Source organism: Enhydra lutris, unplaced genomic scaffold, assembly GCF_002288905.1.
Source record: "Enhydra lutris kenyoni isolate GAN:26980312 unplaced genomic scaffold, ASM228890v2 scaffoldscaffold52, whole genome shotgun sequence".
Classification (NCBI taxonomy): Eukaryota; Metazoa; Chordata; class Mammalia; order Carnivora; family Mustelidae; genus Enhydra; species Enhydra lutris.
The window spans coordinates 1,792,605-1,817,499 of record NW_019154136.1 but is presented as its reverse complement, the minus strand read 5'-3'; the positions used below and the strand labels follow the sequence as shown (position 1 = coordinate 1,817,499).

Here is a 24,895-nt window from a genome sequence, read left to right as displayed (position 1 = left end):
TATTTATTTGACAGAGAGAGATCACAAGTAGGCAGAGAGTCAGGGGGAAGCAGGCTCCCTGCCCAGCAGAGAGCCCGATGCGGGACTCGATCCCAAGACCCTGAGATCATGACCCGAGTCGAAGGCAGCGGCTTAACCCACTGAGCCACCCAGGCGCCCCTAAATTGCTGTTGTTTAAGCCATGCAGGTTGTGGTTCTTTATTACAAACTGATACACTGGCCCTAAGACCTCACGTAGGGATTTAGGCCTGGAGGTGAGGCACTTATATGGGATTCATGAACTTCCCACTGGTGCACTTTAATGTGGTGGCCGTGTATTGTGGACTGAATGTTTCTGCTCTCCCTACCCCCATCCATATGTTGAAGCCCTAACACCCAGTGGGATGGTATTAAGAGATGGAGCCTTTGTGAAGTAATAAGTCATTAAGTAATTAAGTCATGAGGTTGCCTCTCCAGGGTAGGATTAGTGTCCTTATAAGAAAAGGGAGAGTCCAGAGCTTGCTGTCTGTCCATCACGTAAAGGCATAGTGAGAAGGTAGCTGTGTACAAGCTATGAAGTGAGTTCTTACCAGGAACCGATTGGCTGGAATGTTGGTCTTCGGTTTCCAACCCTTAAAACTGTGGAAAATAAGTCTGTTGTTGAAGCCACTCGGTTTGTGGTATTTTGGTCTAGCAGCCCAAGCTGGTTAACACACCGTGCATTTTCACTCCCTGCCTTGAGTGTGTTCACCGTCAAAGTGATGCATACAACAGAGTGCCCGGCACCGGGCTGAGAGGCCAGTTCTTGCCACAGGGAACTCTTGCCACGGTTCACTTTGCAGTACTTGTCCCGACACGTGGTGTGTTGCTGGTTATAAAGGGTTCCTCCTGGAGCCCTCATTTGTTCCTTCCAGGGCAGTAATAGGAAGAAGCTGCTTTCTGCTTTCAGTGGACACAGCTCAGGGGTGGTTTTTTTTTTCTCTACTTTCCCCTGGGTGTGGCCTTCTTTCTTCTTCCTCAGAGTTGGCAAGTATGAGGTAGCAATACGGTGGGGAAGATCTAGTTTACAGTCAGGTAGTAGTGAGGTACATGAAGAGGAGAGGGTGAAGTGAACATTTCCCTTTTTCTTTTTAAGATTTTATTTATTTGACAGAGATCACAAGTAGGCAGAGGCAGGCAGAGAGAGGTTGGGTGGGGGGAAGCAAGTTCCCCAGACAGCCCGATAGCGGGGCTCGATCCCAGGATCCTGGGATCATGGCCTGAGCCGAAGACAGAGGCTTTAAGTCATTGAGCCACCCAGGTGCCCCGAACATTTGCCTTCTTGCTCAGCATTGCTGGGGATCATAATGTGCTTTTTTGTATCTTACGGTCTTCTCAGAAAGATGGTATACAGAAACAGAGTTCCAGGGGCGCCTGGATGGCTCAGTCATTAAGTGTCTGCCTTTGGCTTGGGTCATGGTCCCCGGATTCTGGTATCAAGCCCTGCATCAGGCTCCCTGATCAGTGGGAAGCCTGCTTCTCCCTCTCCCACATCCCCTGCTTATGTTCCCTCTCTTGCTGTGGATCTGTCAAATGAGCAGTCTTTAAAAAAAAAATTAAATAAAATTGGAAATTGGAAATAAAGTTCCAGTATGTAAGTGACATGTGTTTTCAGTGCCCCTCAGTTTCTCTTTTGTGTCTTTGGGCCCCTCTCTTCCCCCGGCCACCACTGCCAGACAGTTGAGTGCCCTCTGATAGGCCGAAGGCAGACTCTGAGGAGTCCTGGATGGGTTATGATGTGCGTTTCCAGAGGCTTCAAGGGGGAGAAACTAATGGCCTGCCTGCAAGGTAGAGTTCATGCCTTGTTCCTCTTTGCATGGCAGCACCCAACATGGTTCTTGGAACAAAGGAAATGACAATGAACCTTGAAATGCAAACATTTACTGGCAGAATTCCCATCCCTGTGATGCTAGCTTAGATTTGTCTTTGGGTCTGGTCCTCCTTCAGATCGGGCGGAGGTTTAGGGGCCTCCAGATCTTACAGGGAGGGGCATGAGGCCCTCGTCTGCAATGGCAAGCACTGAAAAGTGTTTCGAAAGTGTGAAGGACCCCACAACTGGGTGGGGGAGGCATCTAGGAAGAGCCTTTCATATGGAGCAGGAACGGGCTGGCAATCGCTTCCCGGTCTGGAGTTCTGGAAATCGGGATCCTCATCTCCATCACCAGGGAAGTGTGCCCAGGTCATTGAGCCGCCGTCACGGGCCAGGCAGCGTGTCCCTGAGAGATGCAGCTGTGACAGAGACAGACCGGGTCCAAGCGCCGCGGGGCTGGGTGGCTGGGGAAGGGGCGTCATCTGGTACCTTCTGGATCCGGTGTGGGGCTGCAGGAGGCGCCCTGAGGGGGGTGAAGAGGGCGCTGGGCTCTCCCAGTTAGCGGTGAGTGCAGGGGCAGGGGAGGCTTCTAGGAAGGGATGCTGGAAGGAAGACCCGAGGGGAGGGGAGGCATTCACCAGGCAAGGGGGGGGGGGTTCAGGGAAGGAGGAGCATCTGCACAAGCCCTGAGACCAGAGGGCGCTTGGGGAGTGGGAAGAACCAAAGGCCGTGGGGCTGGTGTGCAGGCAGGAGCAAGGGGTGGACTGAGGCCGCGAGGTCAGCGCCAGGGTACTCTGCCAGGCGGCCGGACCTCCGTCCCAGGTGCCCAAATGGTGTCGCTATTGGCTGCCAGGAGGCATCTCAAGTGATGACAACAAACACTTTGAAATCGACACTGGAGGGAAGGTATAGTCAGGAGAAGAAAGTTGTTTTGTTTCTGACCTTGTTCGCTCACTTGCTACCGGGATAGGAGTTTTCAGGAAAAGTGGATGTAGCATTACTGGGTGGGGGTGGCAGGAAAGAGTCAGTGAAAGTTAATATTGTAATTTCTGAACACTCCGGAAAGCATTGTTTTCTGAGACCTTCACTTGGAACACGAGAGGGGTAGAGACGTCATCAGGGCAGTCATAAATGAATATTCATGTTGGACCTACTTACAGATTAGTTTAGGATTAACCTCCATTTCCCCCACGACCAAGGGATACAGTGTTATACCTGAAACTGCAGAGAGTCACAGAGCATTTAAGCTTAGATTTCAAAACCACTCAGGACTATTTTGACAGAATGGAACCTTGTGTTTTTTTAAAGCCATCCAGATACAGATTGATTTTTTTTTTTAACCCAGGAGCTTTAATCTTCGGCTTCTTTTTACGTGTAAATATCCTGCTGGATATAGAATTTGGATTTCAGCAAGTACATGTTCTTTTAATTTTAAGAAACTACTATAAACAGCCTTCTCATTCTTGTGGATAAAGAGAAGATGTTTTCTCTGGGCCTCTAATATTTGCCGACCTTAAAGAAAGGCAGGTCTCCTGAGTCAGTCTTCCAAATCCTGCCAATGAGGTGACGAATGAATTTGAGGAAGAGGAGTGGATAAAGTATTGAGTCATTCCCCCTCCGCCCCCCCAGCCCCAGCCCTGCCCTGCGACGCATCGTCTGCGTGTGGTTGTCCCGCTTGGAGCTTTCCACCCGACGGTCGGTCTCCGTTGCTCACAGCTTTGCCTCCTCTGTCCTCCTGCCTCTAGGTTATCAGGTTCCTGCAAGTTATCCGGGGCCCGGTCCGGATTCCAGGCTAAACATGGTGGTGATGAGTAGCCTGAGGGTCATTCTTCAAGCCTCTCCGTGCAAGTCACTGTGGAGAAGATTCCAGACCCCCAGGTTCGTGCCAGCGAGGCCCTGCAGCCTCTACACCTGCACATACAAAAGCCGGAACCGAGCCCGTGAGTACACAGCCGCCTTAAGGAGAGCAAGAGGTGGGGGCGTCTGGGGGCGCAGTCGCCTAAGCGGCCGACTCTTGGTGTCGGCTCAGGTCATGGTCTCGGGGTCGTGAGATTGAGCCCCGCGTCAGCTCCACACTCAGCTTGGAGTCTGCTTGAGAGTCCCTCTCCCTCTGCCCTTCCTCCCTCCCCACCTCTGCCAGCCCTGCTGGCCCATGGTCTCTCTCTCAGATAAATACGTGTTTAAAAAGAGAGTGAGCGAGAGGCTTGGTGCTATATGACAGTCACATGTGTCCTGTGTTTACCCATATGGTGTCAGTGGCATTCCAGAGTGGGATTGTGTGCCTTCAGAACCGTGAGAATAACTACCGGTTTCTGTTTCTCTTCTAAAATAAATTCTTTTTTCCCGGATTTGTTGACATAGACTTGCCACCTGATGTCATGTAGGTCGAAGGTGTGCAATGTGCTGATTTGATATGCATATATGTTGCAAAATGATTTCCATAATAAGGTTTGGAAAGACCTTTTCTTGCCTAATTTTAACATGTTAAAATGATGTCATGCAGGGCCACCTAGGTCTCTCTGTCAGTTAAGTGTCTGCCGTCTGCTCAGGTCATGATCCCAGGGTCCTGTGTTCGGGCCCTGCATTGGGCTTCTTGCTCAGCAGGGAGCCTGGTTCTACCTCTCCCTCTGCCTGCCACTCTGTCTACTTGTGCTCTCTCTATATCTCTGTCAAGTAAAAAAAAAAAAAAAAAAAAAAACAACAAACTTCAAAAAAGTAAAAATGATGCCATGCAGAAGTAGGGTAAGAGAGGTGTCCCAGTTTCAAATACTCTGGAACCCATTCTGTATTGTTCTTGTTGACATTGATCCACAGACGGCCAGTTATTTCTGCGAGTCTTAACGTTCTGGAAGTTGCATGTTAATGTTTGTAAGCAGGTCAGTAGCTTCACACTCTGGAATGTTCTTTCTGAAGTCACAAATTGTAGGGTTCATTCTCTTCCACCAGCTTAGCAGTGTGTTCTCTGCTGTAGATGCAGCATATGGAGCGAGGCAGCCGATGGCCTTTCCTGAACGCTTTTGCATCTCGTTCCCCTCCTGAAGTACCAGTTCGGTGCCCCGTCCCTACAGTGTAGCAATTGTCCAGCGAGGCACTGCTGACATGGGGTAGGGGTGGGGGTGTCATTCTGTGTTGTCGCTGGTGTAGTGCGCACTGTAGGGTGATTAACAGCATCCCTGCCAAGTACCCACTAGATGACCATTGTATCCCCACCCAGTTGTAACAACCACAAATCTCAGTAGACATTACCAAATGGGTTCTGAGGGCACAAAACTGCCCCTGCTTAAGAATCAGTGGGAAAAGGACAGCTGAGTGGCTCAGTTGGTTAAGTGTCTGCCTTTGGCTCAGGTCATGATCCCAGTGTGCTGAGATCGAATCCTACATGGGGTTCCTTGCTCAGCAGGGAGCCTGCTTCTCCCCCTGCTTGTGCTCTCTTTCTGACAAATAAATAAATAAATATCTTTTAAAAAAAAGAATCAGTGAGATGATAGAAGAGAATAACGTGGGTTTTTTTGTGGAGAGATGAATTTAAATTTGTGGAGAGATAAAATGGCTAAGTACATTGTTAAAGAGGAATTTTTCATATTTTCCATTATTGTAAAGAATTGACAGAGTTTTCATGTTGCCTTCCTTGTGGGTCTAAGTTTCTCCACTTTTTCTCTTTGGGTTTGCTCTCTTCTGATTTCATATGCACATAATAAAAAGGGAAGAAGGTAAGAAAGGAATGCTTTCACGTTAGTAGTGCTAATTGAGCTAAATCCAAGGAGTTGAAACTGCTCCACAAATACATTTTTATTATACATTTACTTTGTTTCCTCCAACAATGACAATGTTCTCATTCAAATGAACTTGTCGGAGCATAATAAATTTCTGGTTGCTGGGTGTGGCTTCCTACCAACAGACCCACATCCTACCAGGACTGGCTTATTTTCAACACTGGCATTTTGTGGTCTGAGGCTTAAAATGGAAAAAATTAGTCATGTTCATGTAGTTACTAAAGTTTTACTTTTTTTTTCTTTAACAGAGAGTTGAAAGTTAAAGGGCTAAAATCCAACATACGAATGTCTTTAGGGTAGTTTGCTTGTTCTAGTGCTGACTAAAACAAAAAGTGGTGGCTTGGGGAGATGTGCTCTTTCTGTGATTAATTTTTCACATCAGATGTTCTTGTTTTTAAGTTACTAAGGAAAACAGGTGACAGTCGTGATTTGATTTGGCTTTTGGCATGTCACACCACCCCTCCCTCTTTTCGTTGGGGAGAATTTATGGTCTCTGCTGTCCTGAGCTACTGAGCATTTCCTGTTGCTAAATCCCAGACCTCCTGCTGGTCAGTTGTAAAGACAGTACACAGCGCATCTGGCAACTTACTACCCCAGCAGAAGGCCCATTGTATAGTCGTGACCCAGAACAACCCAAGACCTTTGAGGGTTAGAAAAGATAACCTGGAAGGTCCTTCGCTAGTGCTGCTGCTGGGTGAGGACGGTGCCGGCAGGTCCTTCTAGCCCTAGGCTTATCGCCGTCACGATCTTTATTGTCACAGGCTCAGTGCCTCCCTCACATGCTTGGACATTGTTCAGATGGGGCTAAGGAGGATGAGGAGTAAAGGAAGTGGGAGGATATGGCCGATTCCGAAAGCGGCGTTTCCCTAGAGCCTGTCTGTGCTCTGTGCCTCACCTCAGTCTCCGCTCCCCGCCTCCCGGGGAAGCATTGTCTGTCCGCTCAGATGGCTGTTCGCTGGTATCTCCAGTAGCAGACAGTAAATGTTGACAGTCTTAATTTGATTTGTAAAATGACAAAATAAAGATAAAAGCCTGCACCTGTTACCCAAGATGAAAATAAAATCAAATTCACTTAATACATCTTCTACGGAAATGTATTTTAATTGTCACATAAACAATTTAGGGTTAGAGTAGATCAGGAAACAAAGCCAATGAGTCAACAATAAGAAAATCTAATTTAAAAAAGAAATGGATCAGGGTCCATACTTAGCAGACACCTGAGCAAAGAAGATCTATGGATGGCAAGTAAGAGTATAAAATGATGCGCTGCTATGTGTTCTGTGATCAGGGAAATGCAAATTAAAACAATGTTAAGATATCACCACATACCTGTTACAGTTGCCAAATTCCAGAACACGGGCAATACCAAGTGGTTATGAGGATGTGGAGCACCAGGAACTCTTACTTATTACTGGTGAAAATGTAAAATGGTACCGCCACTTTGGAAGATAACTTGGCAGTTTTCCTCCAGAACAAAATGTATCCTTGCCATATAACCCAGCAATCATATTCCTTGGTATTTACCCAGCATTGTTAAAAACTTATGTCTACACGAGAATCTGCACATGGCTACTTATAGCAGCTTTATTCATAATTGCCAAAACATGGAAGCAGCCAAGATGTTCTTCAGTAGTTGAATGGATACCTTAACTGTGGCATAGAGAGACAATGGAATTTTGTACCTCACTGAAAAGAAATGAACTAGAAAGCCATGAAAAGAAATGTAGGAATCTTAAATGCATATTAGTAAGTGAAAGAAACCAATCTGAAAAGCCTGTGTACTCTATGATCCCAACTATATGACATTCTGGAAAAGGCAAATGGAGATAGGGAAAAGATCAGTGGTGGCCATGTGTTAGAGTACAGGGAGGGATGAATAGGTGGAGCCCCTGATTTTTAGAGTAATGAAAATACTCTGTGTATTATGGTGGGTACAGATCAGTATATATTTGTCCAAACCTATGGAATATATAACATCAAGAGTGAACTACGATGTAAACTCTGGACTTTGGGTGTTATTATGTGTCAGTGTAGGTTCATGAACTATAACAAATGCCTTCCTCTGGTTGGGGATGTTGATAATGGGGAATGCTGCATGTGTGGGGACATGGTTTCCCATTTGGGAAACCAATGTACCTTAAATTAATGGATAAATAAAGTCTTAAAAAATTAAACAGGAAGGGTGCCTGGGTGGCTCAGTCGGTTAGGCGTCTAACTTCAGCCCAGGTCACGATCTCAGGGACCTGAGATTGGGCTTCATGTTGGGCTCCCTGCTTAGTAGCGAATCTGCTTCTTTCTCTCCCTTTGCTCCTTCTCCTTGCTCATGCATGTATGCCCTCTCTCTGATAAATAAATAAAATCTTTTAAAAAAAATTAAACATGAGATCTTAGACCATAACAAAATTTAAGAATGTTAATTCTTAATTGAATTAAATACAAAGAATATCATCTAGAATTGAAATGGTACATATTCGCTATTTGTTATTATTTCATTGATTCTTATTGTTCATGATCTCTGCTTTTAGATGGAAGAGATTTTTTTTTTAGCACAATGTGGAATAGAATGGCACTGTATAAAATCTAGCCACTAGTCCTATGTGTTTATTTTCATGTAAATATAAATTTATTAAAATGGTATGGCTACATGTTGCTAGCACTCACCATATTGAAAATTTCCATCATCAGAGAAAGTTATATTTGACAGGACTGGTGTGTATTATAACTGAAATGTGTTAGAAAGTTGTTCCGTTATTTCTCCAATTAATTTTGAAGGATGAAAATCCTCGAGAACATTAGTATTAAATAGTCTGTTTTGCAGTATCTTCCCAAGAACTCTGGTAATCCCAAAGTAATATAGATTCAGGATGCATCAGACCAAGTCTCTCATTAGCATTCAGATAACCTTGAGAAACTGTAGGCTGATAAAGAGCCCCTAGAATTGTATTAGTAGCTTCACAGGTGTCAGCAGCAAGAAGGAGCTAACAAAAACCCGGGAACTGTGGGCTCTGGTCTCCTGTGCTGATAACTCTGTGTGTGTGTGTTTGTGCGCGCGCGCGCGTGGTGGGGTTACCTGGGCTCGGCATCGAAGTACCTCTTACTGCCCTCGTGCTCTGAGAAGACATTTGGTCACTCTGTAATCATCCTTAACAATGTCATATGGGAGGGGGCTGTCACTGCTGGGCCTTAGGCCTACTAGGGTGGTCTTTAGTTCGATGCGGAAATCACGCATCTCGAGAGAAAAGACAGGAACAGGGCAAGGCACGGGAGAAAAAGCCAGTGAGGGTATAGAACAACTATGTCCAGTGGATAAATAACGTGAGCCACCAATATGAGCCATATAGGCAAGTCTGTGTTTTCCAACAACCACATTTTAAAAAGCACAAATAATATGTGAATTGCATCTCAAAATGAGGAAATTAATTCTAATATAGCAAATACATAGGTAAAATATAGTAAATAGGCAAAATTATTTTTACCAATCTATTTGTTGGGGAGGAAGAATTTAACCTAGCATCGCCACAATATTCTTTCTTTAACATGAGATGAATATAAGAATTATAAATAAAACATTTTACATTCTTTGTTTTGTGCTTAGTCTTTAGGTCCCTAGGTGTTTTACATTTATACCAGAGCTCAATTTAAATAGTAACAGAGGGTGAGTGGTTACCTTATTAGGCAGTGGAGGTAGAGAGAATAGAGGGATGAATGAAGGGATGCTTACTGTAGTGTAGGGTTGTCTGGGAAGGGGATGGAAGTGATCTTGAGGGCCTGTAGGATTTTAAGAAATGAGAGCGAAATGGATAGATGTGATCATGTGAACTACTGGGAAGGAAGAATTTCCTCTATCCTGCAAGGTCTTTCTGGCTGGAGTAAGAATCAAAATGGCCTGAGACAGATTAACAGGAGAAAATAAAATTTAATAGCATATGTAAGGGGAATCCACATGGAAATGGATCTTCTGAGGACAGTGAAGCAACATGAGGCAACATGAGCTGCAGAGAACGGTGGGGGTCTGTGGATACAAAGGGAAGGAAGACTGTTATCAGGAAGGTGAGAGGAGATGTTTGGAAAATGGAGGTTACCCTCTTCAGCCACTCAGGGGCCCCTCTATTTTTGATTTTTTGAGGAACCTGCATACTGTCTTCCACAGTGGCTGCACCAGTGTGTACTCCTACCAACACTGCATAGGGTTCCTCTTTCTCCACATCCTTGCCAACACCTGTTGTTTCTTATGTTGTTGATTTTAGCCATTTTGACAGGTGTGAGGTGAAATCTCATCATAGTTTTGATTTGCATTTCCCTGCTGTTGAGTGATGTGAAGCATCTTTTCCTGTGTCTGTTGGCCATCTGGATGTCTTCTTTGGAGAAATGTCTGTTCATGTCTTCTGCCTATTTTTTAGTTGGATTTTGGGGGGTTTAGGTATTCAGTTGTATAAGTTCTTTATATATTTTGGATACTAACCCTTTATCATACATGTCATTTGCAAAATATATTCTCTCATTCCGTAAGTAGGTTGCCTTTTAGTTTTGTGATCATTTTCTTTGCTGTTCAGAAGCTTTTTATTTGTGTAGTCCCAATAGCTTATTTTTGCTTTTATTTCCCTTGCCTCAGGAGACACATCTAGAAAAATACTGCTTCAGTGGATGTCAGAGGAATTAGTCTGTGCTCTCTTCTAGGATTTTTTATGATTTCAGATCTCGCACTTAGGTCTTTTAGTCCATTTTGAGTTTATTTTGGGGTGTGGTGTGAGAAAGTGGTCCAGTTTCATTCTTCTGCATGTAGCTGACCAGTTTCCCAACACCATTTGTTGAAGAGGCTATCTTTTCCCCATTGCATATTCTTTCCAGCTTTGTTGAAGATTAATTGACCAGATAAGCATGGGTTTATTTCTGAGCTCTCCTTTCTGTTTCGTTATCTATGTGTGTGATGTTGTGCTGGTGCCATACTGTTTGGATTACACAGCTTTGTAGTATATCTTGCAATCTGGAATTGTGATACCTCCAGCTTCGTTCTTCTTTTTCAAAATTGCTTTGGTTATTTGGGGTCTTTTGTGATCCCATGCTCATTTTAGGATTATTTGTTTTAGTTCTGTGAAAAATGTTAGTATGTTGATAGGGATGACATTAAATGTGAAGATTGCTTTGGGTGGTATAGACATTTTAAGAATATTTCTTCTTCCTGAATTTCTAGATTGAACTTTTAACAGCCACAAGGCCAGAAACCAAGCCAAAACTTGCACTAGATACCTGCCAGACTTTGTCAGCAATACCTATAGATTTGGGTGAATTCTTTCCTTCTTGAGGTTCTCCAAATATCCTGAGGTTAAGCAAGGTAATAGGCTGGTACTTCTAGGGGATTTTATTAATTCCGTAAAGCCATTCTTAGTTCCTTAATGCTGTCTAGTCATATCTGTATCTATCCAGGTCTCAAATATGACATTCTTTTTTTTTTAAGATTTTATTTATTTATTTGACAGACAGAGATCACAAATAGGCAGAGAGGCAGGCAGAGACAGAGGGGGAAGCAGGCTCTCTGCTGAGCAGAGGGCCCGATGCGGGGCTCCATCCCAGGACCCTGACATCATGACCTGAGCTGAAGGCAGAAGTTTAACCCACTGAGCCACCCAGGCGCCCCTCAAATATGACATTCTGTTCAAGGCCTTGGTAATAAAACCAGTTCTTTCAATTGTGTCCTATTACAAGGAGAACAGATTCTTACTGAATTTATGAAAATAAATATACTGCCATTAAAATATAAGAATTCTTACAGAGTTTCTGAATTCTGGAGGGTTCAGATAGGGAGAAAAGATAAATGTTTCAAAACTGCTTATAATGGTATAATTTGTCAAATATAATATATATAATATATAATATATATATAATATAATATATATATAATATAATAGGTCATTAGCTTAAGAGAAAAGATTTCCTTAATTTCGAAAAAGAAACCATTTTTAAAAGTTGGAAATGTTTTAAACAAAAGTCACAAAAATTATAATCATCATCCTCAGTTCATTCAGTCCCATGTTTTTGTTTTGCTTGAATCCAGTTTTCCACTAGTTTTAGAAGTTCTTACCTAGCAGTTTTATGATATTAAGGTTATGGGAAACTTGTCCTCAAGAGTTTTTCTGTGAGTTTCACTGAAGATGAAATACATTGCAAAGGGGTCAGTGTAAAACAATGACTATAAATGACAATAGTTAAAAATGGCCATGGTTATGGGGCACCTAGGTGGCTCAGTTGGTTAAGCGTCTGCTTTGGGCTCATGTCCTGATCCCAGGATCCTGGGATTGAGTCCTTCAGGGCTCTCTGCTCAGCGGGGAGCCTGCTTCTCCGTTTCCCTTTGCCTGTTGCTTGATTCTCTTTCTGTCAAATAACTAAATAAAATCTTTAAAAAAAAATGGCCATGGTTAAAGATTTGATTAGAGTTCATTATGATGCAGGTGGCAGGGAAATGTGTTTATTTCTCTGACCCGCAACACTTCAAGATAATAACATACCAGAACATCAGATTTCTAGGGGTTTTATGCAGTTTTTAGAATACTTACTTTAATTACATATCTACACAAATACAGTCTAACAGGGTTTAATATCACTTATTTGCCAATGCTTCTCATTTAATTTAATATACCAAATAAGCCTAATTAGTTTAATTTCTCACAAAATCTTTGAAATGTTCCAGGAGGGGCGCCTGGGTGGCTCAATGGGTTAAAGCCTCTGCTTTTGGCTCTGGTCATGATCTCAGGGTCCTTCGATGGAGCCCCCAGGGTCCTGGGATCAAGCCCCACATCACATAGGGCTCTCTGCCCGGCAGGGAGCCTGCTTCCTCCTCTCTCTCTGCCTGACTCTCTGCCTACTTGTGATATCTGTTTGTCAATAAATAAATAAAATCTTTAAAAAAAAAAAAAGAAATATTCCAGGAGCTCCCTGGAAAACATCTCAGATTGTAGTCAGAAGATTTGATTTTAGAATTTGATTTTGGGAAGTATGTCAAAAAATATCAAAAGGTTTGAACATTTTATTAAATAAGATCTCTGATCATTATGAAACAGTATTTAATTATCCATATAGCCAACTCGACAGTAAGATGTCAAAGGCAAATACAGAAGATTCCATAGCTCTGATCAAATTTAGCTTTTTTTAAATATTAAGGTTCAGAGGTTTGTTTTTTTTGTTTTTTATTTTTTAGTAAATCAAAAACCTGAAAAACATAGAAAGTTGTTTTGGCAAACCACAGAATCCTTGTTTTCTAGGCAGATAACTTTTTTTTTTTTTAATTTTATTCATTTGACCGAGAAAGACACAGTGAGAGAGGGAACACAAGCAGGGGGAGTGGGAGAGGGAGAAACAGGCTTCCCACTAAGCAAGAAGCCCAATGCAGGGCTCCATCCCAGGACCCTGGGATCATGACCTGAGCCCAAGGCAGATGCTTAACTACTGAGCCACCCAGGCGCCCATAGGCAGATAACTTTAAAGATAAAAACATTTATAATGTCTTATTAAGAGTAGATCAATAGTTTAAGAAAACTTTGGGTTTTTAACAAAGGGAGAGCAAGAATTTTAACTTTGCGTTGGTGTATTTTGACATTAAAACCCATTTACTTACTTAAATTTATTCTAATCTTAGCTAATATTGACCACATACAAAATTCCTTCTAAAGATTCCCTTTTCATAAACCTTCTGTAACTTTCTTGTTTACATTCAGAGTTTGCCCTAAGTTTTGTTTCTTTAAATAATCCGTTTCACTTTAGGAAAAAATACTTTGTTTTCCCTCAACAAAAATGTGTTCCCATTCCTCATATTTTTCCCTCCAAACACAGATCTTACTTTCTTGCATACAGATTTTTTATTATTATTATTTCTAGTAGCCTTAACTACATTTTTTAGAATTCTTAACTCTTAGGAACCTTAGCTTTTGGTGAAAACTAAGTACTAAGCAACTATAAACTTCTGTTATACCAGTATTCTTCAGATTAGTAAATTTATGAATACATTTCATAATTTCTAGGAACATGCATTTTTTCATAGTACAATTTCTTTTTTTTTTTTCATAGTACAGTTTCTTAAAGAAATCACATGGCAGGTTTACTAATAGAGCCATATTTGCTTTTAGTTTCTCTGCAATAAGACAAGAGTAAACAGACCTTTGTTTATTACTTAATATTTCATTATTTTATCTTATTTGGAAATTATGCAAAAAAAAGAAATTATGAAAATATTCAACAAATTCAACCCATCATTGGACTCAGGAAAATTCCAAAATTTCAGGTTACCAAACATTTTGGAAGCCACCTAAAAGTTTACTTATAACTCTTTTAGTCTTATTTATACCTATTTAATCTACCTGTTCTTAACAATTATGTTTAGATTACCTACAAAACTTCATGAGGCATTAGACAAAGTTAACCATTATTCTAATAGTTTTGACAAATTTGTAACAGAGACAAGAATCCATTTGACCTTCATTCAACACAGATAAAAGTCTGACATTTAGTGCATAACTCTAAAGACAATTTTTTTTTTTTTTGGAGTTGTAAAATTGCTTTAATTCGGTTCTCTAAAGACAATTTTATTTCAATTAAACCAACGACCTTTAGTTAGTTTTAGTACTAAATATTTTTCCAGGGGCGCCTGGGTGGCTCAGTGGGTTAAAGCCTCTGCCTTCAGCTCAGGTCATGATCCCAGGGTCCTGGGATCGAGCCCCACATCGGGCTCTCTGCTCCGCGGGGAGCCTGCTTCCTCCTCTCTCTCTGCCTGCCTCTCTGCCTACTTGTGATCTCTGTCTGTCAAATAAATAAATAAAATCTTTTAAAAATAAATAAATAAATAAATAAATATTTTTCCAGATCACATCAACTTGAAAAAAGATTTGGGTTTCTATCTTTCAGACTTTTGGAATGCTCAATTCTTATAGGCACTTGTCTTCAAACCAACTAAATAGAGCTCTTTTACAAGTTAATTTTAGCAATACCATCCAGAGGTAGAGAAAATATCCAACATTTATAACATATATAGATGCTTATACACAGACAAGATGCAGTCTTCTAGATTTTGTCTTGGTAGTATCTGTGGAAAGGACATTAAAGGCCCAATTTCCAAATACCTTTCCCCACCTTTTTTGTTTTGGGGAAAAACTTGTCTTTATCCTTCCACCTAATTTTTGTATTTCAAAGAATGGCTCTTAGGTCCTAAAGAAGGTGGGAGTAGGAAATTTACATCACAAAGGCAGAGAGCGTATCCACATCTTCAAATTCGAGATTTGGTACATATCTGTCTATTAGGAGAGGCGCTGGAGTTGGGCACCAAAGCCATCCTAGAAGTCTGTATCTTTTAAAAACCTCTTTTTCCCTTTTGTTTCTTCACTCTCAGGCAACTGTGGGCTGTATTTATATCTTAAAAGCATAAGATTTATAATTTCAAGGAACAGGAAGAATGCAAAAAAATTTTTGTTTTTTCCTCAGAGTTTCAGGGCAATTGTGATTTAAAATTTACCTTTCTGGGGTCCCTGGGTGGCTCTGGGTGGCTCAGCTGTTTGAGCATGTGCCTTTGGCTCAGGTCATGATGGGGTCCTGTGAGTGAGCCCCACGTAGGTCTCCCTTCTCAGCAGGGAGCCTGCTTCTCCCTCTTCCTCTGCCTGCCCCCTGACTGCTTGCGCTCTCTCTGTCTCCTTTCTCTGTTAAATAAATAAATAAAGTCTTTTAAAAAGATAAAACAAAGTTTACCTTTCTTTTAAGGTATAGGGCACTTGTTTTACTATTGTGATCTTTCATAATATCCACAAATATTTCGAGAGGAGTAGGTGAGGTTTGGGAATCCGTAAGGATGGGTGGGCTTTGACTGGCTTCTGCAGCTGCATATCTGGGTTTGTAGAGATTTATATAAGACAAAGAGTTGTTTTTAATTCCTCAAAGAACTAGATTTTAGTGTGAATATCAAAGGACTGACCTGTCTTTTTAACCAAATTTGCTTCTTTATAGTAGGGAGGTTTTTTAATTAAAATCAGAATGAAAAGATTTTTATCTTTGTAAAGTCTGTATAAAGCATTTTAACATTTTAACCTTCAACATTTTAACATTTAACAAAGAATTTTAAGCCATCTTTCTGGGTTCATAATTCAGCGTGGGCTTCTATTAATCCCTGAATAATGGCCTTTTGCGGATCATTTGCAAGAGGGCCCAGGAGAAATTTTTAGTCCTGTTTCCTGTGAAGAGGGTTTGTGAATAGTCATTCTTTTTCATCTCTAAATTTAGTAGGATCTTTTCAAAGAGGAGGTAAAAGGGCTTTATAATTTAAAACATCTTGCTGCTTCCTAGGAGACATGAATTCTTTTGTAGTAGGGGGTCTAAGATACACCTGCAAAGCTGGCAGAGCCTGGTTATCAATCCTTGGAAGGCAGGGACAATGCAAGCCTCCTGGCCAGTCTCAAGTGCTTTTGTTAAATTAATTCCCTGGCTTCCAGCATTTACATGAAGACCTGTGTACTTTGAACCTATAGATTAGACTTGAGTGCTCCCTATAAATGTTGCATGGAGGGGTGTGTGGGTGGCTCAGTGGGTTAAGCCTCTGCCTTCGGCTCAGGGCATGATCCCAGGGTCCTGGGATCAAGCCCCGCATTGGGCTCTCTGCTCAGCAGGGAGCCTGCTTCCCCCTCTCTCTGTGCCTGCCTCTCCACCTACTTGTGATCTCTGTCTGCAGAGTAAATAAATAAAATCTTTAAAAAAAAAAATCTTACATGGAAAGGAAATTCTTAAGTCTAATTTCTGTGATTTTATCTTGCCGAGGGAGGCCCCTAGACTGGCCATTATACTCATAAGACAAGTGAGAACTCTTTATAAAGAAACTTTTTCTTTTTTTTTTTTTTTTAAAGATTTTATTCATCTGATAGAGATCACAAGTAGGCAGAGAGGCAGGCAGAGAGAGAGGAGGAAGCAGGCCCTCTGCCGAGCAGAGAGCCCCACGCGGGGCTTGATCCCAGGTTGCTGAGATCATGACCTGAGCAGAAGGCAGAGTCTTTAACCCACTGAGCCACCCAGGTGCCCCGAAACTTTTTCTTTTAAATATAGCCAGTTTAAAGGTTCCATCATCTGGCCATTGATGAGTAGGATCTATTAATAGCAACTCAAACCAATAAGCCTTAATGGCTTAACCAAAGATGTATGCAGGATGCATCCAAGGAGGGCAAAGGTGACGTGTCCCTGTGATCCAGAAGTTTAGGACCAAAATTAGTCTGAGAAAACAAAGACCTGGGGCACCTGGGTGGCTCAGTCAGTTGTGTGTCAGACTCCTGATTTTGGCTCAGGTCATGAGCTCAGGGTTGTGAGACTGAGCCCTGCGTTGGGCCCTGCACTCAATACAGAATCTGCTTGTTCCTCTCCCTCCGCTCCTTCCTTCACTCTCTCTTTCTAAAATAAATAAATAAATTCTTAAAAAAAAAAAAAAAGAAAAGCAAAGAGTGTCGTTGCACAGGCAGTGAAAATGGTGTCTCCAGTCTCCTGCAAAATTGTGAGATGCCTCCAGTCATATACCCACTAATCTGTGACACCGGGTAGATAATACTAGAATGGGACTTTCCAGCACTAACAGGCAACAAGGATTGGGGTGACAAAGGTTCCTGTGGGCTGGAACCCCTCATGTCAGACGCCCCGGAGAGCTGACACGCCTGGATAGAGAGAGTGAGTATGTGTGTGTGTGTCTGAGTTTGATCTGTTTAATTGGCCACCAAGGTGTACCTTGGTGAGTACACCCTTTGGATTGTGGAGACCAAAGAGAATGTTCTCCTTGATCACCAAGCCAAGCTCTTAGGACACAGAACAAGATGAAAGGAAAAATATTCACATGTTAACAGTCTTGGCTAAGCCTTGGGTCTCTTAGAGACATACTAATACCTAAGAAGGATATACCATGGGGTTGGGGACTGGGTTGTTTTACAGTGTACTTTGGTGCATGGTTTTCTTGAGGTTGGCAGGTGACCTAGTGTCCATCTAATCCATTTTGTGACCACCTTATCCTATCACGGGAGTCTTCTTAAGGTAGTGAAGGCTTTAATAGCTTTTAAGTGCTCAGCCCATGCCCACCAGTTTTGCGGCTTTGACTTCCAGAGTGTCCCTTAGTAATAGGCTTTACCTCATGTGTGCATCAAATGATACAGATAAAAGAAAACAAAGACCATCTCTGGGAGGAAATGGACTGGTAACCAGAGTATTCTATCAGATTTAACCAGAGTCACTAGGCCCAAAGACAAATATCATCCACAAATATTTTCTCCAGCTAATCTAAATTTTGAAAGAGAGAAAAAGGACTCTCACCATTCTCACTCCATCGGACTCTGCGGATATTCTGGGGGGCTGACATGGTAAGAAATCTCACCTTCCGCTGGCTGAATGTCAGATGTCCCAAGGTTCTCTCAGCTCTGGTAGTGTTGGGGCAAGAGATGTCCAGTGAGTTAAAGTATCCTGCAGACTATGCCAACTGTTAGGGAGTAAGAATTTCTTCTACTGTTCAAGGTCCTTCCCGTCAAACTAAGAATCAAATTGACATGAGACAGATTAACAAGAGAACATCATATTTATAGTAGCATGTGTAAGGGGGATCCCCACAGACATGGAAATTCCAAAGACAATGAGGCAACATGAGGCTTATTTGAACTAAAGAGAGGGGTAGAAGCCTGAGGACACAAAGGGGTGAAACACCATTAGCAGGAAGGTGAAAGGACATGTTTGGAAAACAGAGGTTGTCCTTCTATGCAGATGAATTCCCTAGGTAAAGAGGAATCTCTGTTAATAACTCCCTTCCTGATAAAGCAGGCTGTTGAGGGGGAGGTAAGGAACTTTTCCTGAATCTACTGGGTTTGGATTGCTTTTAACTCAAAATAATGTTCATGCCAAAGTAAACTGTATTGGTGTGGCCTGCCCTTGGCTCCTACGGAACAAAGGAAGTTTTCTGACCTAAACCTGCTTGCCTGGTTTGAGAGACTGTAGGTGTGATTTAAGGGTAGAGAGCCTTGGAATCAACTTGTTTGGTTTTCTCTATCAATAAAATAAGCATTAAGTGCCTTCTTTGTGCCTGGTACCAGGTTCAGCCTAGAGGTTGTAGAAGAAGTTTAGGACACCGGCCCTAACACTGAGGCCTTGACACAGGCCCTGTGAGCAGATAAAGCAAATGCACACCAAAGGAGCAGTGGTTGCGTGTGAAAAGGGCGAGAGTGAGAATGTTGTGAACTCAAAAGAAGGCAAGGTCAGAGCAGTGGGAGACAATGTCAAAACCAAAGTTTGGGAAGATGGACTAGAGAGGAATGAGAGAACAGGAAGAGAAACCAAGGAGTATGGTAAGAAGTCCAAGGTGTAGGAGCTTCTGGTCATGGGCAAGGTGAGGAAGAGATAAACCTGAAAGATCCTTAAAGGAGGAGTAATGTGGTGATCAGTAGGGTAAGAGGAATAAAGATACAATGGGACTGGAAACTTCCCAGGGATGGTATTTATCTTATACATTCCATGCACAAGCAGTGATTGAAAGCCAGCTCAGTTGTACATTGCAGAGCAATGCAGGAGGAGTGGGACAGAAAATTACAAATGTTAAGTGCAGGGAGAATACATAATTTTCCTTCCACCCTTCTGAGTTCTTGGCTGAGACCGCCCATAATAAAGGACAAATTAATAAGAGAAAAACAAATACAAGTTTAGTAACCCGTACACCTCCTGTGTACATAGGAGAAACCTAGGAAAACCGAGAAGCTCCCCAAGATGGCCCAAGCCATCACCTTAAATACCATCTCCAGCTAAAGACAAAAGATGTTGCGGGGTGGGGTTGGGGGCAGTTGTGGGAGGTTACTAAGCAAAGCACAGTAAACGAGGGCATGGTTCTTATGTAGACGGAAGTCCAGCCTTCGCCACTGAGAGCTTCTGGTGATTGAGAGCCATCCTCTTCCTAGTGCAGAAAGGGAGACACCCGCATACAAGGAGATTTCCCTTATAAATGTAAATTTCCCAGACAAAAGAGACTCACGGATGGTATATTATACTACCCTTCACCACCCCCAAGACATGCCTCTTTGGTCTAAGGATTATTTTGAGAAACTGCAGACACAGGAGCAGCCCTGAAAGCAGAGTGGACAGGTATCCTTCTGTCAGGGAAATTTACATTAAAAAGGGGGGCTGTACCAGGAAGAGAACTATTACCAGAGACCGCTTTTTCATTAGGGAGCCTAACCTGCTTGGGAAGGCAAACTTGGCTCTCCATACATTTCCTCTTCTCACCTTCCTGTGAATTGCCTTCCCCCCACTTGAATCCTCAGAGCTCTGTCCCATTCCTTAGCTCCAGTGGTATTTTTAAGCCTCAATCACCTGGCTGCCTTTTGAGTCTCATATCTTTGTGGGTCTCTAGTCAGGAAGTAGGTGATTAAAAAATTTTTTTTTCTCCTATTAATCTGGCTTTTTATTACTGTCAGGGTGTGTGTGTGTGTGTCCCAGCTAAGGACCTAGAAGGGTAGGGAGAAAAGTATTTGTCCTTCCCTGCAGGGGCATATTCTACTACCCTTCATATGAATATCATAATAACTATACCAGTGTAATAGATCTTTTGAAAGAAAAAGATCAGAGTGCTATGATTAAAAATACTAAGAAGAGGAGATCATATTATAAGAGAGTAGCCAGAGAACATTTTACTGAATTTACTGAGAAGGTGATAATTAAGCCCAAGACCTATAGATAAGAGGGAAACTGATTGAGGGGAAATTGATTTTGAATGAGAAGGAGCAGGAACTGAGGGGCTAAGGCAGGAAGGTGCTTTCTCTGTTTCAGGAGTTGAAAGAGGGACCCTCCTGAGGCTGGAGACATAGGGTGGTACAAACACAAAATAAATCAAAGCCAGGGCTAGTCCTATAAATAAGTACTAAAACCAAGCACATTATCATTATGGAATCTAAAGAGATTTTGGTGCTTGTCACCAATATATTAGTGACTCCTTTATAATGACAGTGTACCTCTGCTCGCTGAAACCACGGTTGATAAAATCACTCTCTGTTTATTTCATTTTCTCCTGAAAATGAAGGTACTGTTAGTCAGAACACTTAATCCTCTTCCTATTTTGAGGGAAAGTGTGAGCAACTACCAAGATATTTTGATCTGTATTTTCTTAACGTGGAAGAAGAGGATGGGAGGAGAGAGCAAAAATATGAATTATCCTTAAAAGAACAAACCCTTGACAAAAGTTGTCTTCAATAAGGGGACAGTAACCAAGGGCCCCTGGTGGGGGGATGGTTTGGACTAAAGGAGGAAGTGGTGGGAAAGAAAACCTTCCAGAAGCTGAACTTGTGAACCAAAGGGCATACATTGATAGGAGCGTTAAGGTCACAAAAGAGCAACGAGGGAATAGGCCTGGTTGTCTTAGGCTAGTGTTTGTTGTGGGTGAGGGTACATTCTGGGCATTTCCTGAATGGAGTGTGGGGGACGAGTCAGTCAAGGTGAAAAGAGGGATCGTCTTGGGAATCTGCTTGTTAGTTTCCTTTTTGCCTAGTCTTTATGGGAGACCCTCATAAATTGGTTTTGAAGGGTGTGAATCCTCAAACCCTCAGCCACAGTCTGAGTACCTTAGAGGGGAAGGTGTTGCAAGGTCTCCTTGTGCCAGGCATCTTGAAAACTGAGTCAGTTTGAACAGAGCGATTACCAGCAAGGAGATTGAATCAGTAATCAAAAGAATCCTAACAAATGAAAGTCCAGGAGCAGATGGTTTCACAGGCAAAGTCTATCAAACATTTATTTATTTATTTATTTTTAAATAGATTTTGTTTATTTATTTGAGAGAGAGAGAGCTTGCATGAGCCGGGGGAGGGGCAGAGGGAGAGGAAGAGGGACAAGCAGATTCCTCACTGAGCACAGAGCCAGATGTGGGGCTCTATCCCAGGACCCTGAGATCATGACCTGAGCTGAAGGCTGACACTTAACCGACTGAGCCATCCAGGCACCCCTCAACCAAGCATTTAAAGAGTTAATACCTATTCTTCTCAAACTATTCCAAAAAAGAGAAGAACTTGCAAATTCATTCTGTGAAGCCAGTAACACCCTGATATGAAAACCAGATAAAGACATCACAAAAAACGGAACTAGAGGCCAATATCTCTGATGTACATAGATGCAAAAATCCTTAACAAAATAAAAGCAAACAGAATCCAACAATACATTAAAAAGATCATTCATCTTGATGAAGTGGGATTTATTCCTAGGATGCAAGGGTGGTTCAGTATTCAGATACCAATCGAGGTGATACATCATATCAATAAGAGAAAGGATAAAAACCAGATGATCATTTCAATAGGTATAGCAAAAGCATTTGACAAAGTACAATATCCATTCATGATAAGAGCCCTCAACAAAGTATGGCTACATACCTCAAACATAATTAAGGCCACATATGAAAAACCCACAGCAAACATTGTACTCAATGGGAAAAAACTGAGAGCTTATCCCTTAAGGTCAGGAACAAGGTATGGATATCCACTCTCACTTTTATTCAACATAGAACTGGAAGTCCAGGTCACAACAATCAGACAACAAAACGAAATAAAAGGCATCCAGACCAGTAAGTAAGAAGTAAAACTTTCACAGGGCACCTGGGTGGCTCAGTCGACTAGTTAAGCGTCTACCTTCAGTTCAGGTCATGATCCCAGGGTCTTGGGATCAAACCATATCTTGGGCTCTCTGCTCAGTGGGGAATCTGCTTCTCCCTCCTCCTCTGCCTGCTGCTCTGACTGTGTGTGCGCTCTCTCGCTCTCTCTCTGTCTCTCTCTTGCTGTCAAATAAATAAATAAATAAAATCTTAAGGAAAAAAAAAGAAGTAAAACTTTTACTATTTGGAAATGACATGATACTACATATAGAAAACTGGAAAGATTCCACCAAAAAACTACTGGAACTGGTAAATGAATTCAGTTAAAGTTGCAGGATACAAAATCAGTGTGTAGAAATCTGTTTCACTTCTATACACTAATAATGAAGCAGAAATAGAAATTAAGAAAACAGTCCCATTTACAATTGTACCAAAAGTAAGGTACCTAGGAATAAATGTAACCAAAGAGGTGAAAGACCTGTACCCTGAAAGCTACAAAACACTGATGAAAAAAATGGAAGAGGACACAAACAAATGGGAAAACATCTCATGCTCATGGATTGGGAGAACAAATATTGTTAAAATGTCTATACTACTGAAAGTTCTTTATGGATTTAATATAATTCCTATCAAAATACCAACAGCATTGGGGCACCTGGGTGGTTCAGTGGGTTAGGCCTCTGCCTTCAGCTCAGGTCATGATCTCAGGGTCCTGGGATCGAGCCCCACATCAGGCTCTCTACTCAGTGGGGAGCCTGCTTCTCCCTCTCTCTCTGCCTGCCTCTCTGCCTACTTGTGATCTCTGTCTGTCAAAACAAAACAAAACAAAACAAAAAAAACCCAACAACATTTTTCAAAGAATTAGAACAGAAAATCCTAAAATTTAAATGGGATCACCAAAGACTCCAAATAGCCAAAGGAATTTTGGAAAACGAACAAAACTGGAGGCATCACAATTCCAGACTTCAAGTTATATTACAAAGCTGTGCTAATCAAAACAGTATGGTACTGGCACAAAAATAGACACATAGATAGGGGCGCCTGGGTGGATCAGTGGGTTAAAGCCTCTGCCTTCGGCTCAGGTCATGATCTCAGGGTCCTGGGATCGAACCCCCCACATCGGGCTCTCTGCTCGGCAGGGAGCCTGCTTCCTCCTCTCTCTCTGCCTGCCTCTTTGCCTACTTGTGATCTCTCTCTGTCAAATAAATAAATAAAATCTTAAAAAAAAAGTAGACACATAGATCAATGGAACAGAATAGAAAACCTAGAAATAAACCCACAATTATATGATCAATTAATCTTCAACAAAACTGGAAAGAATATGCAATGGGGAAAATAAAGCTCTTCAACAAATGTTGTTGGGAAAACTGGTCAGCTACATGCAGAAGAATGAAACTGGACCACTTTCTCACACCACACACAAAAATAAACTCAAAATGGATTAAAAGACCTAAGTGCAAGATCTGAAACCATAAAAATCCTAGAAGAGAGCATAGGCAGTAATGTCTCTAACATCGGCCATAACAATGTTTTTCTAGACATGTCTCATGAGGCAAGGGAAATAAAAGCAAAAATAAACTATTGGGACTACATCAAAATAAGAACCTTCTGCACAGCAAAGGAGACAGTCAACAGAAGTAAAAGGCAGCCTACGGAATGGGAGAAGATACTTGCAAATGACCTATCTGTTAAAGGGTTAGTATCCAAAATATACAAGGAACATATACAACTCAATATGAAGAAAACCAAATAATCCAATTAAAAAATGGGCAGAAGACATGAACAGACATTTCCCCAAAGAACACACGTGCGTAGCCAACAGACACATGAAAAGATTCTCAGCATCACTTAGCATCAGGGAAATGCAAATCAAAACCACAACGAGATATCACCTCACACCTGTCAGAATGGCTAAAATCAATAAGACAAGAAACAGCAAGTGTTAGCGAGTGTGTGGAGAAAAAAATAACCCTCTTGTGCTGTTGGTGGGAATGCATATTGGTGAAGCCATTGTGGAAACTGATACAGAGATTCCTCAAAGCGTTAAGGAACCTACCCTATGATCTGGTAATTGCACTACTGTGTATTTACCCCCAAAATACAAAAATACTAGTTCAAAGGGATACATGAGCCCCTTTGTTTATTGCAGCATTATTTGCGGTAACCAAATTATGGAAGCAGTCTAAGTGTCCATCACTAGATGAATGGATAAAGAAGTGGTATGTGTATACAATGGAATGTTATTCAGTGTAAAAATGAATGAAATCTTGCCATTTGCAGCGACATGGATGGAGCTAGAGAGTATAATGCTGAGTGAAATTAGTCAGAGAACGACAAATAGCGTATGATTTCACTCATGTGGAATTTAAGAAACAAAGGAGAAAGAGAGAGAGGGAGAGAAACCAAGAAACAGACTCTTAACTCTAAAGAACAAACCAGTGGTTGCCAGAGGAGATGTGGGTGGGGGTGGGGGAAACAGGTGATGGGATTTGGGGTACACTTGTTGTGATGAGCAGAAGATAATGTATGGAATTATTGAATCACTGTATTGTACACTGGAAACTAATATTGCACTGTTGTGTTAACTGTGTTAAAATAAAAAATTAGAACAAAACATAGTATAAGTGGGGGCAATTGGGTGGCTCAGTGGGTTAAGGCCTCTGCCTTTGGCTCAGGTCGTGATCCCAGGGT

General features: G+C 41.9%; 1 protein-coding gene across 4 annotated transcripts in view; it reads left to right on the top strand.

Annotated features, from left to right (window-relative positions):
- LOC111157145 (carbonic anhydrase 5B) overlaps positions 1-24,895 on the top strand; it is a 130,046-nt gene that overhangs the window by 80,315 nt on the left and 24,836 nt on the right. For all 4 annotated transcript variants that reach the window (XM_022518405.1, XM_022518406.1, XM_022518403.1 and 1 more), the window contains exon 2: positions 3,574-3,768. In XM_022518405.1, the coding sequence (XP_022374113.1) occupies positions 3,627-3,768 (142 nt within the window). In that variant the 5' untranslated portion in view covers positions 3,574-3,626. The remainder of the gene's footprint in view (positions 1-3,573; positions 3,769-24,895) is intronic.